Source organism: Micropterus dolomieu, unplaced genomic scaffold (assembly GCF_021292245.1).
Source record: "Micropterus dolomieu isolate WLL.071019.BEF.003 ecotype Adirondacks unplaced genomic scaffold, ASM2129224v1 contig_8229, whole genome shotgun sequence".
In the NCBI taxonomy this organism is placed as follows: Eukaryota; Metazoa; Chordata; class Actinopteri; order Centrarchiformes; family Centrarchidae; genus Micropterus; species Micropterus dolomieu.
The window spans coordinates 6,471-19,849 of NW_025737215.1; the positions used below are offsets into that span (position 1 = coordinate 6,471).

A 13,379-nucleotide genomic window follows, 5' to 3' on the forward strand; every position below is an offset into this window, starting at 1 on the left:
CAAATCCACCAGACTCCATTGACCAGTCAGTTAGTTTGTGAAACTGTTAATGAGAGTGTTTTTAACCCTTTAAAACACCCTCATCACACAATAACGGAAACAAGCTGACCGACCGAGGCAGCGGTAGACCAGCAACTCCCGTGTTCTGGGAGGTAAAATCAGGCTTTTTGTCAACGGAGTCTGGTGGCTTTGACAAGAGCGATATATTAACTGTTTTAAACAAAAAGCATCTCTCTCTGTAGGGATCCTTTCTGAGGTCCATACCTAAGTTACCCTTTAAGCTTCTGTTTAAACATGACCATGGCAAATGTTTGATTTAAATTTAAAAAATCTCTGTATTGTTCATGTGCTGGCCAAGGTCACCCCATATGTGTGAGTGCACATCCAGAGGAATGAGTCAGCCTCTCCTGGCAACACCAACAGCATCTCCACTTTCTTCATCATTACACCCCCACCGAGCTGCTCTCAGCACTAACACACGCACACACTTGTCAAGTCTCCGTGAGACTCTCAGGGATTTCAAAGGTTCGGCTGTTTGCTGGAGCTTCAGCTGAGAAATGGAAGTGTTTTTGTGAAGTTACACAACACCCAGAAAGACGTTACCAAACAGCTGTTCGTGACCGCTGAAGAACAAATTGAAAACAAACATTCAGCCTTTCTTTATGCGTCTCATTTGTGAGTAATTATCAACGGACCATAAACTATATAAAATAAACTGTTTGTGGGCATTTTTGCGAGCTTGCGTCGGCACGTTTTCTCCGAGCTGTAGTCAAGGCTTCGCCCCATGTGGTTTTCGCCGCTGCCTGTAATAACAGCTCTCCTCTGGACTTGGCTGAAGAGCGAAGCCCCCACCGGGATGCCGGCAGCCTCCACGCCGTTGATCCCGGTCCAGTTGAGCCTGCATTTTCACCACAAAACTCCCTGTTAGGGATGCAGCCAACCACAGCTATGTCTCCCGTCAACCCTCCTCTTTAGGATGATGACCCAGAAAAGCAGACATCAAGGTTTTCCATCAGCTGAGCTACACAGCCTGATGTGGGGGAAACTGTGTCTCACATCACCCCAAGGAGTCCCCTTGAAAAGTTAATACCCAGGCTCGCTCCTCTGATGCATCAACTCGGAGATTATCGGCAGCTCGTCACAGTTATCAGCACACGTGTAAGAAACCTGACCTTTGACCTCCTCTGCCAGCAGTCTGAGGCAGCGAGTTTTTTTCTGTTGTCGCACTGAGTCTGCTAAAAGCCTGAAATATTAACGTGGCACAAGGAGAGATTTGTTTCCACGCGAGGATCCACTTGTCTCATCACAGCTACAGAGCGAAGCAGTGACACCTCAGCATTAAAGCTGGACAGTAAACCCGTCTCACACAAAGCTCTGCTCATACATGAACATTAAAGTGCTGCTCAATTTCAAATTATTCTCCGCCCGAAGAGCTGATGTTTCCTGATGTCTCAGTAAATCTGCAGTGTGAACAAAAACAAGACGGGAAACAGGCTAGCTGTTTCCCCCTGTTTCCAGTCTCTATGCTAAGCTAAGCTAACCAACTGCTGGCTGTAATTTCCCGTGACAGGCATCAATCTGAACGTCTAAAGTGCGCAGTCCCGTAGCCTACATCGTAGCCTGACATGCACCTCCTCAAAAATGCAACTACACTTCTGGGCAACGCGGGGTGTAAGAACTGTGATTGGTCGGCTGGGTAGCCTCGCAATGCCTCCGAGTCAACAGGAAGTGCTCCGTGCTTTAAAGTAAATTTTACTAGCGGCCAAATCAGCGGCTGTGACACGATGGTTCAATATATTTGAACGTCACAACCCGAGCGAAATGATCAGAATGTGATCCATTTGGTCGATAACATCGTTTACAATTTTACCCCCATTCACGTTAGCGGAGCGCTAAACCAGAAGTTTGACTGATATTTAGAGAGCTGATATATAAAACTGATCTCAAAACCACAAAAAAAAAGACACGTAAAATACAGTCTATCAGAAAAACTATGTGAACCCTTTGGAATAACCTGGATTTCTGCATAAATTGGTCCCCAAATGTGATCTGATCTTCATCTATGTCACAACAATAGAGAACACAGTCTGCTCAAACTAATACGACAAACAATTACATGTTTTCATGTTGCTGATTTGACTAATCAATGAATCACTTCCACTCTAGCTGCAGCTCTCAACCTTTGTATTAATTATTGAATTTGATCACAACTGCAAAAAGCTCCAAATTATTTTGAGATCACATGACACACCACATCAAAACAGATGTTTTAGCAGGGAGAGTTCGGTCCCAAGCGGCAGGTCAAACATGAACGTGTATGAAGTCACTGTTGGCCTGAAGCTGCAGATCTCCAACATGGCCGCCGGAGGGTGATTACATCATCTGTGATCTGTGTGTGAAGAGCTGAGAGCGCCGAGTCGTCCTGGACGCCCTCCTGCAGAGTGAGCGTGAGTCATGAGCAGCTGCCTGCCAGCGTTTATTAATAATACACCTCGCAGGTTCAACACAGAGCCGTGAGTACTGACAGAAATAAGAGGAAGATGATGGTAAACGATATCAAAGAGGCTTTCAAAGCTGCACGATGGGTGAAAATTAGATGCTCTGCTCCGTGAGTCTTCTGTGTGCACAACAGTCACCTTTTCTAAAGGAATAATGTTGCTTTTGAAACGAAATCCAGAAATACTAATTAAAGATCTGGATGGTAAACAGATGAGGACGTTCGCTCTGTTCTCAAATGTGGCTGAAAAAAAATGGATGAAAAGTTACACGAGACAGTAGATCTCATGTTTCTTTTCCTGGTACAAAATCCAAACATTCACATAATACAGTAATCTACCAGCTAAGTACACTGACATTATTGTGATTGACAGAGACTCCCTGTTTTTACTTTATACTTTATACTTTATATTATTTAATACTTTACTGATTATACTTACATACTTTTACAGTGTGGTATTAGTACTTTTACTTAAAGCTTAAAGTTTATTTCAGAAGCTTTGTTGTTATATTTGTTGAGCGTCTCCTCACATCCTGACAGCGATAAATAAATCAAAAGCTGCATGACTGTATGTAGTAAGCACGGCCGACCACCGACCAGTAAAAATGCCTCAGCTGATACTTGTTTGAAAGCTCAGTGCGTAAATACAAAACAGGGCAGGAAACGTGCGCACGCCACTTCCCAAGCAAAGGTTATCTATAAAAACCAAACTTGCGTCACGTAAGTAAACTCTGAACCATGCGTTCGCACATAAACTGGAGAAATGAGAAACAGCGACTCACATGGCAGAAGGATGAAAGGGGTTGAAATGAATTCTATTGTGTAAAATAAATCAAAATATTACCTCTGAGTATTACAGGCTTAAAGCCTTTCTGAATAAACAAACACCCGTTTAGCCACAAAAAGATCCAGATTCAGGATAATAAACACTGTTCACACCGTACACACCGTTCACACTGTACACCGTTCACACCGTAAACACCATTCACACTGTACACTGTTCACACTGTACACCGTTCACACCGTAAACACCATTCACACTGTACACCGTTCACACTGTACACCGTTCACACCATTCACACTGTACCCCGTTCACACTGTACCCCGTTCACACTGTACACCCTTCACACCATTCACACTCTACACACTGTTCACACAGTACTGTCTTCAGGCAGCGCTGAGAGGAACACCTTCCACTAAAGCCTTCCTGTAAATTCATAATGTTTTGCAGAAAGTTTGAACAGGAATATTGTCAAGAGTGTTAGTGTTACAGTGTTTCAAGCCCAAACTCACCTGATGAAGAGCCAATTACTATAATTTTACAGAAGAGAATAGGTTCTCAAATTGGGGTCCGGGGTCCTCTGGGGCTGTCAGTGCAGTAAAAGTATATAATATTGGAGTAGAAGTATAAAGTAGTAGAACTCTCAGGTAAACGAAAAGTCCCTCAAACTTGAGTACAGTAAACATCCTAAGGTACTTTCTTAACTGTCTGTGGGTTTTGTGTTTCCCACTGACTTTAAACTCCCTGTGATTGAGCAGGTATCTCAGTTCAGAGTAGCTGGTTTCAAACTGGGATTCAGTGCAGACACACTGGCTGTCAAAGCTGTCCGCTCTGCGTAAACTGTGCGTAAAAACAGGAAACCCGTGCGCGCAAAAACTCCAAAAACAGAGGCGGGGTTAAGATAAATAAAGGACCTTTTCTCCACACACTGACTTCCACACTCACCCATGTTGTATCCGTACGGGGACTCTGTGGCTCCGTCCTGCAGGCTCGCCAGGATCTCGCCCTTCCCGACGTCGCTGTCCCCCACCAGCAGGAACTTGAGCAGAAAGTCGTACGCCCTCACCGGGCTGCTTCTGTAGCTCATCCTCGCGGCAGATGGCAGCTGTCGTGTCCCATCATGAGATGAGATTCGGCAGCACAGAGCCGAACCTCCACACTCCTCCTCTAACAGCTCGGTCCAAAGCGAGAAGACGCGTAAAGTACGCCGAAATAAATCCGCGACGGTTAAAGTCTCTCCACGATCCACTGTGGACAGTGTGCGTGTTTACGTGCAACAAAGAGTTTGGTCACCCGGTTCAGATTGTGTCCAGGGGAGCTACAACTGTCCAGCGTGAACCGCCGACACCGACAACTACTGCGTCCTCTCTGCCATCCGCGCGCACAAGACGCACAGCGCTTTTACGCACGAAGGTAAAAATCCTCCGCAGACGGTTCAGTTCAGCTCCTGGACTGAGGACTGAAGAGGAACGACTGACGGATCTCTGGCCTCCCTCCCTCCGCCTCCCTGCTCCAGCGGAGGTGGTGTCGCGGATGAGGATGGAGGAGGCGAGGAAAGGAGGGGGAGTCTGGACCTGCCTCCGTCTGATTGGTTCATCCTGTGAGTTGCTAGGGCAACCTCGAGCCCGGACCTGACGCTGTAGACGTCCATCAACACAGTTTGAACTTCCCGTCTGAGCCTACAAAATAAAAGCCTGACAGCGCACCACAGATTCAAAATAATGTCACATTTACATTCATGTTTTATTGTATTTTTTTCTTTTAAGTGGAGGAAAATGTGTTGATTTAAATAATCCTCCTCCAAAGTAATTTGTTACTACCAACTGTCAGAACTAAGAGCAGCGTTATGGATCTCCAGATTTCTGTAAAAACAAACTACACCTTCATAGAGGCTTCACTCCAGTTCATCTACAGCACTTATGTTCCTGTGCTGCCACCTGGTGTCCAAATAGGCAGAAAAACTTTTCAACAGGACTAAACAGGAAACGGTCTCTTCTTCTTCCCATCATCAAACAATGACAGCAATGTGTTTATTTCTCCAAAACTAATTCAAGAACAAAACTAAAGTTACATCTGAGTTATTCACCTGAACAGTGAACTTTGACATGAACTCTGTTTGAATGTCTGCACAGATCTCAGGAGCTGTGACAGTTACATGACTGCAGGGACGCTTCTAAAGAAAAGCATCACGTGTGTGACCACAGACATCCTATCTCTCTGTCTCAGTGACCTTATGTTGTGGAAGACGGTCCTCATCTTTCGAGGTTTGTGCAGAGGATGTCACAGAGTTCACTCCCTTCTGACTTTCCTGTCATCTAGTTGTGATCGACACCAGCGGCTTTCTAAGTAAATGGGCTTACTTAGAAAGTCCTTGTTAGAACTTTCTTGGTATTTGATCACGTGTCGTTAAGTTTCACGCAGAAGAACTGAGCTTCGTGTCTGAACTGTATTTGACCGTTTTTAGGAATGAGCTTGACTTCCTCCTGTCTTGAACTTGTATAAGAGAGGGACACAAAGAGTCGCTCGCTCTCCTCACTGCTGCTCCTTCTTGATGTTCTGACCTCCGTATGAGACTTTTTGATATTTGATTGTTCTTTATTTCTTGATAGACAACTGTGAAGGAAGTTTTTGTTACACGTTAGCAGAGCATGCTCATGCTCTTCTCTGGACGCCGGCTGCCACAGCCTCTCATCTGGAAAGGTATGATCCCCTCTGGGATAGGAGGACAATTTTAGGATAATTGGTGTCGAACAGCTAAATGCTAAACATTGAGACCTCTCAGTTCTACCCGTGTTAACTGTTATATGATTATATATGATCTTCAAAGAGCGGTGTGATAACTGGGGTTTGGTCCATAAGCTCACAACTGCTCATCATCCACAGACTAACATGTCTGAGCCAGTTAACCGCTCTCTAAAAACCATGATAGCTTCTCATGTTGGTGAAAAGCACAAGCGTTGGAATCGATTCATACCAGAGTTGCCATCAATGAAGCCACTGGCTTTACCCCAGCTGAGCTGCAGCTTAGAGGGTCTTTGAAGGGACCACCCTCTGGCACATGGTCCCCACATACTCTAAAAGATGTCCAAGTGCTTGTAGAGTTAAATCTGGAGCAGGCTCACACAAAGATATGTCTACTTATTATTTTTCTATTTTATATGTGTATAGATATAAAATACAATATCCTCTCCCGTCCTGCCACGTTGTTCTTTCTCTGTACATAGTTGTATTATTTTTCTTTATTCTTTTATTATTCTAATGTAACTTGCATTTGTTTATTTCATATTTATATATTTCTACATTTATTTATGTCAGCTGTATGTTTGTCTCCGTGTAGAAGCTCATCACCAAAGCAAATTCCTGGTATGTGTAAAGCACTACTCAATAAAGCTCCTTCTGAGTCTGGGAGACAGGCTCTGGTTGAAAACTGTCCAAAGCTTTCAAAGGGGCCCCGCACAGCTTGTCCATTGTAGCGGAGGACACAGGACAGGATCTGCAGGTCCTGAGGCAGAGGCTCAGGAGAGAGAGAGAGAGAGAAGCTGTTATGTGCTTTATTTAGGATACTGAGACTAGTGATGAAGATGAATGTTAGAGTTGAATGATTTGAGTAAAACGCAGACGATGCAGCGAGTGTCAGTATGGATTTGCTGCTATTAGAGTTTATTTTTCCCCATTAGTTTGGCCAAATCTCCACTAGAGCTGCAACGACTAAGCAAAGATGTGAACAATGTGCTGGTTTCATCTTCTGAAATGGGAGGAATTGCTGCTATTTGTTGTCATTTCTGACTGAAAACGTCACTTTGTGCTCTGCAAAAACTGTGATGAGCATTTTTCACAATCTCTTGACATTTTATAGACCAAACGATTAATGGAGAAAAGATTAGTTGATGATTAAAATAATTATCTTTATAATTAGGTAATTAGTTATTTGCAGCCCAAATCTCCACATTACTCTGGTTCTGGATTAGAGGATCATTCAGAGAACCCGTAGCACCGGGCCCTCGGCAGGGACTGAGTGCAGCTGGGGGGACGCCCACTCTGGAAGGCAGACGCAGAGGGCCACACCTGCACAGCGGTGGCTCTTTGAAGCACCCTGAACCTTCACACGTGAACTCACTCTCACAGACAAAGTCAGCCTGTAGCTCTGTGCTTCAGGACCTGCTGAGACCCCGTTTTAGTATCACCTTTTTCCTGAATCTGTTTTCTGAAGTCTCAGTTTCCATCATGACATGAGAAATCAGATTCACCTGCCGTCTCACATCACCCGTCAGCTCTGTGCACACTCGGTTCATACTCAATATTTATTGATTCATCTTCAGCCGGTTGAACTTTTATCTGCTGTGATAAACGTACAATACAGTTTCTGATAAATCCTCTCAGGCATCAGTGCATAAACAAAAAGCTCTTTAGTGACACGAGAAAAAGTTCTGGTTTTTAATTTCTGTCTGTTCAACGTTTCTTCACCTCGACCATATGCAAGAGTAAAGCTAACATATCAGCCAATGGAGCGAAATTCCAGATTCTGATGCCTCTTTCAAGGCGTTTTCAGGACTTTTCAATCACTGCATTGCAGAATTCCAGGGTTCCAGGACATTCAGCTTGCTGAGGCTCATATGACGAGAGTATCGGGGCCAGTGGTGGGAAAATAAATATATCTGATGACTGAGTTTCGTTTTAATGTTTCCAAGACAATCAGAATAAAATGAGTTGCTTCGTGTGCAAATTGTCGTCCCGGACCGTCCGGCCCGCTGTGAAGAAGACAACTTATTAACTTATTGGTGAAAACTAACTTCAAATATTAAAAGTTTTTCGACTTTATTCTGAATATATTAGTTCTAACATGACAGGCTGAGACTCTGGGACAACGAGACGTGCGGCGGACCATTTTCTTTCAGGCTTATATTCCTGCGGCACGTACTTCGGTTTCAACAAAGTGCAGAAGAACGTTCCTTCTTGTCTTTTACACATTTTCCACCCGGTGCCTCCTCAGACTGAGTCTTGAAGCAGAATCCGGCTCCCGGTTCAGCATCTGGGGCGATCCTCTCAGTGCGGCGGCGGCAGACGGATCACTTGCGGCCGTATCCGGGCAGAGGCAGCGTCTGACCCTCCTTGGCCTCGAAGAAGGTGTAGGAGAGGGTGATGGTGTCCACTCGGGCCATCCGGGGGTCCTCGTCGAACTCCGGGTCGATGTAGAAGAAGACGGGCATGTCCACCTCCTCGTGAGGGTTCAGACGCTGCTCCTCGAAGCAGAAACACTGCAGAGACGACGGAGAAGCACGTGTTTAACGTAAACTAGAGGCGTCTCGTGACCTGGAACAGGCCTCGTGGACTTGTTATGATGTGGACTGGAGGAACCAGCGGCCGGTAGACTAACCTGGATCTTGTTGAAGTACTGTCCCGCCTCAAAGGGCACCACGTTGTAGGTGGAGATGCCCACGATGGGTTTGTCTGTGGGGTTCTTCGCTCTGTAGAAAGCCAGCGCCGTCTCACCTGGAACCACCTGCACAACAAACATCAGCTCAAACCTCCAGTTACACCAGACCTGAATCAGGACCAGACCAGGTCTGGGGCTGTGTTCACTGACTGCAGTTAATCAGAGCTCTGCAAGTTTGGTTTCAGGATGGGGACGTTAATCAAGGCATTTAACAACTAGACTGGTTTCTGCTGGTTTGGGCGATAAGGCCAAAAATGTTATCACAAAAATAACATTTGATAATTATCACGATAAATGTTAAATCGTCATTTTCTTCAAGTGTAAAGGTTGATTTTTGCTCCTAAGTGAAAGTTGAAGAATACAGATGGTTAATTGAGTGATTAAACTTTTCTTTACGTTCAGAATGTGACAAACATTTGAGGCCAAACATCAGATCACTTCACACATCTGAGGTAGAACCTTCAAAACTATTATGAGTAAATCTTTTTTTAGTCCATTTTTCTCAACAAAATTTGTGATTCAATTTAATCAAATCAAACATTTATTGACGATATATTGAACATTAGTTAAATTGTTATTGAGGAAAATTATGTTGAGATAATTATCATTATTGATTTATTGCCCAGCCCTAATTTGACTTGTGGATGTCAGAAAATAAGACGCTTTTTCAACCATCCGACAAACCGCAGTGCTTTTACTTTGTTAAGTGGCCGGTTTGAGGGATTTAAGGGAACGTGTCGCGTTCTTGTTCTTGTGTGTCCAACCTTCTCTTTGGTACAAATTAAATTCCAGTCATGTACCGACAGCATCTCCACACTAAAACGTCTTCATTCAAACCCAGATTTAGGGTGAGAATATAAAAAGGGACCTGAGAAAGGAGGGACCATGTCTTACAAAGATCTCCGTCTGCTGCGGTTTGAAGTTCCACTGCATGCTGGCGTGACGGTCGGCGTTGAAGGTGATCTTGAGGACGCGTTCCTTCACCGGTTTCATCGTCTCCACCAGATCTGCGTCGTGGCCGGCCACCGCCGTGCCGCCGAGCCCCGACGCCTGACAGACAGAAACACAGTGGTCACGCCTGCAGGCTGGAGGTTACCCGGAACAGGAAGTCGGTTTTTTTTGTCCTCACCTGGCAGTAGAGCCTGTAGAGCGGCACTGCAGCGTACGACAGGCCGATCATCCCCACCCCGGCGGCGGTGATGTACGTCAGCACCGTCTTGTTCCTGGTTTTCCACGCCTCCTCCTGGCTCTCGGACTTCCTGTTTCGGCTCTTGGCGCCCCGGCTCTGTGTGCTGAAGCGCAGGGGAAGCCTCCGCCGCAGGAAGTGCTCAGCCTGAGAGTGCAGCGTCCTCGCAGCGTCGCAGCGAAGAGTCCGGACGCATCGTGTTAACAACTGAGGGCAGCAGAGGGGCTGACGTACCAGGAGGTGGAGCAGCATGGCTGGTGCTGCAGTCACCTGACGCTGGGTCAGCTGGAGGAAACTCACCTGGATGGAGGACAAACACCTTCAGTCAGCTCAGACTTTCTATTTACTTTATTTTTCACAAAAACAAATAGTGGTTAAGTTTGTTAGATGTAAAGTAGGGCAGCATCTAATTATTAATTTCATTAATTAATCTTTTGGTCTATAACATGAAACAAATTCTAAGACAAGAACAACAAATTCTGACATTTAAGAAGCTAGAACCATCAAATGTTTGTTATTTTGGCGAAACAAATTACCTAAGTAGTTGATTTTTCTGTTGATTAACTTATTAATTCATTGACTAATCGCTGCAGCCAATACATTATCGTCTGCAAGTGACAATACAAAACCAGACTCCGTTTGAAAAAGTTACACTTTAATACCTCCTTGCTTACCAACATGTAACATGCCTGTTGTAATAAGAATAAATATTTTCCCCCCAACTTGCTAACACTAACGCTTCAATTCGGCCTATATGACTCGCTCTCTAAGCTGCAACTCTTTCTATGCAAATCGGGTTGGAAATATTGATAACCCTCTCAAACAGCGGCCTGTGGGCAGCCACTACTTACTTTTATGAACGTGTATTTTAACCATGTTGTGTGTTCTCGGTGGATCACATATATGCCGAATTTGCCAGCGAACACTGGCGATTCTGAATATGTCTCCAGTCATATTATACTATGCATGTCCGCGTGCCAAAACACCAACACATCTTAATTTCTCCAGTTTTTAATCGACGTTTGCAGGTTTGTATTTTAACCATAGTATAAAGCACTGAGCAGTTATCGGGGCAACATATTTAACTTTCAGTTTAGCTTAATTTACACTGATTGAACAAGTTGTCACATTTAAATAGTCATTATGTAGCTCAGGTGAGTTGACCTACTGTGTCCAGGTGTCTCCACGTCTGTCTGCTGGCTAAGCTAACGGTAGCATGCTAGCGGAACTATTAGAAACAATAAATAAACACTGTTTATTTAGTTAAAAATACTCTTTAACACGCGGATACCTTCGAAGAGGAGCTCCGCTGTCATTCACGTTCACCGCTGGACAGCAGCAGTACTGCCGGAAAGACACATACATAACGTGGGTGCAACACGGAATTAACTCCCTATAAGAGCAAAGCGCAAAAGGTTCCGCACAGGTGAAAATACACGCTACAAAATCACATGATTAGCTTTATTAATTTATTATTAATTTATTATTAAATATAAATGCTGTTTATAACTGCCAACTTCATGTATATAAAGTAATCTATTAAATTACCCGTTTAATAGTTTTTCCTTTATACTATTTGTTTACAATTTACAGAAACATATAGACATGTTGCTGCTCAGAGTTGCTTGCTATATATGTTTATATATATATACACACAATTATTTTTCCACAAAGTATTTGTATATGTATTAAATGGTTCTTTGTTTTTCTGTGTTCAGCTTTGTTGTCCTTGTTTTTGCTTCTTTGTTTCCATCTTCCTGCATGTACTGTGCAAACTTTCTGATTCTACAAGCATCTCTAAAGCTAATTAATATGTTGCAGTTAATGATTATTTTCTCCCTTGATTGATTTTCAAAACTCTGAAAACAGTGGCAAATGCCAGTTACCCAGAGTCCAAACTGATGCTAACACAATGTTTTCTTTGTCTAACAGCACAAAGCTCAACAGCGTTAAAAATAAATTAAAATAATTAAAAGGGAATTTATACATCCCACATTAAAATGTTTATACAAATATCAAAGTTGTTGCCAGTTAATCTCAATGTCAGTCTAATAATACAAATACCTCAATTTGTACTGCAGTATATGTACTTAATTACTGTCCATCTTTGATTATTAGTATTTGTCCACTAGTCACATGTAACTCTAGTAAACTGTCCACACAGTCCTATTTTTATTTTTCTATATTTTCAAAAATCTTTATTATCATGATCATTATTATCACTACAACGATTTATTAATTACACTTCTGTCAAATGATTCTGTAGTACACCTAATTTAATTGTATTTATTTTTATATATTTTATACATAATTATTATCATTGTTGTTGTTGTTGTTGTTGTTATTATTATTATAACTATTTATTATAATTAGTCTTTATTTTATTGAATGAAATGAAATTTAATTTAATTTAATTTTAATTAAATTTGTATATTACGCATTTTATAGTAATAACTTATATTATTATAATTGTTGTTGTGTCTTTTATTTTTATTTTCTGTTTCTCTCTGCAACCAGCCCTACGGAACAGGACCTACGGTGGCCGTGCGAGGTAAAAAGCGCGCAGGCAGCCCGTTCGGAGGGGCTGTAGTAATGGAGGGGGTCACAGTCGGCCAGGTATTTGACGCGGAATGCATCCTCAGCAAACGGCCGAGAAAGGTAAGAAACCGCCGCCCGCGGCCCCGGGGGCCGCCGCTCCGGACCCGGACCCCTTCCTCTGCGTGTCCCTCACGGTTCTTTGTCTCTCCCGCAGGGCAAGTTTGAGTATCTGGTGAAGTGGAGAGGGTGGTCGTCCAAGTAAGTACGCTAGCTAGCATCCTGCGCTAGCCGCCGCGGCTAACGACACATAACAGCAGCTGATAGCACTGAAACAGCGGACAAAGCCCGAATCTGCGGCCGAGCTCTGAGCTCCTGGGCCGGATCTGTAGCTTCACTACGGGCGGGGGACTTCCAGGGTTCACTTTGATACACACGATGGAGAACAGACAGCGGTGCAGCCATTACTGCTCTTATTGTACTGCGAGCAGCTGATGCTAGAGCCAACAGCGGACCTGCAGGGTCCACATCAGACCAGTAACAGGCTGCAGGGTCCACATCAGACCAGTAACAGGCTGCAGGGTCCACATCAGACCAGACAGTAACAGGCTGCAGGGTCCACATCAGACCAGACCAGTAACAGGCTGCAGGGTCCACATCAGACCAGTAACAGGCTGCAGGGTCCACATCAGACCAGTAACAGGCTGCAGGGTCCACATCAGACCAGACCAGTAACAGGCTGCAGGGTCCACATCAGACCAGACCAGTAACAGGCTGCAGGGTCCACATCAGACCAGTAACAGGCTGCAGGGTCCACATCAGACCAGTAACAGGCTGCAGGGTCCACATCAGACCAGACCAGTAACAGGCTGCAGGGTCCACATCAGACCAGTAACAGGCTGCAGGGTCCACATCAGACCAGACCAGTAACAGGCTGCAGGGTCCA

At 44.2% G+C, this 13,379-nt stretch overlaps 1 protein-coding gene across 2 annotated transcripts; it reads right to left on the reverse strand.

Annotated features, from left to right (window-relative positions):
• Nucleotides 1-7,560: 7,560 nt before the first annotated feature.
• On the reverse strand, nt 7,561-11,310 carry LOC123965045 (cytochrome c oxidase assembly protein COX11, mitochondrial). 2 transcript variants are annotated; one of them, XM_046041639.1, is made up of 5 exons: nt 11,190-11,310; nt 9,842-10,198; nt 9,607-9,762; nt 8,653-8,778; nt 7,561-8,533 (listed from the first exon to the last, which is right to left on the reverse strand). In XM_046041639.1, the coding sequence occupies exons 2-5, from the start codon at nt 10,148-10,150 to the stop codon at nt 8,345-8,347; spliced, it is 780 nt and encodes a 259-aa protein (XP_045897595.1). In that variant the 5' UTR covers nt 10,151-10,198; nt 11,190-11,310; the 3' UTR covers nt 7,561-8,344. The 2 variants fall into 2 exon arrangements, with proteins under 2 accessions (XP_045897595.1, XP_045897594.1); XM_046041638.1 differs by having other exon boundaries at nt 11,067-11,241.
• Between the last annotated feature and the right edge of the window lie 2,069 nt (nt 11,311-13,379).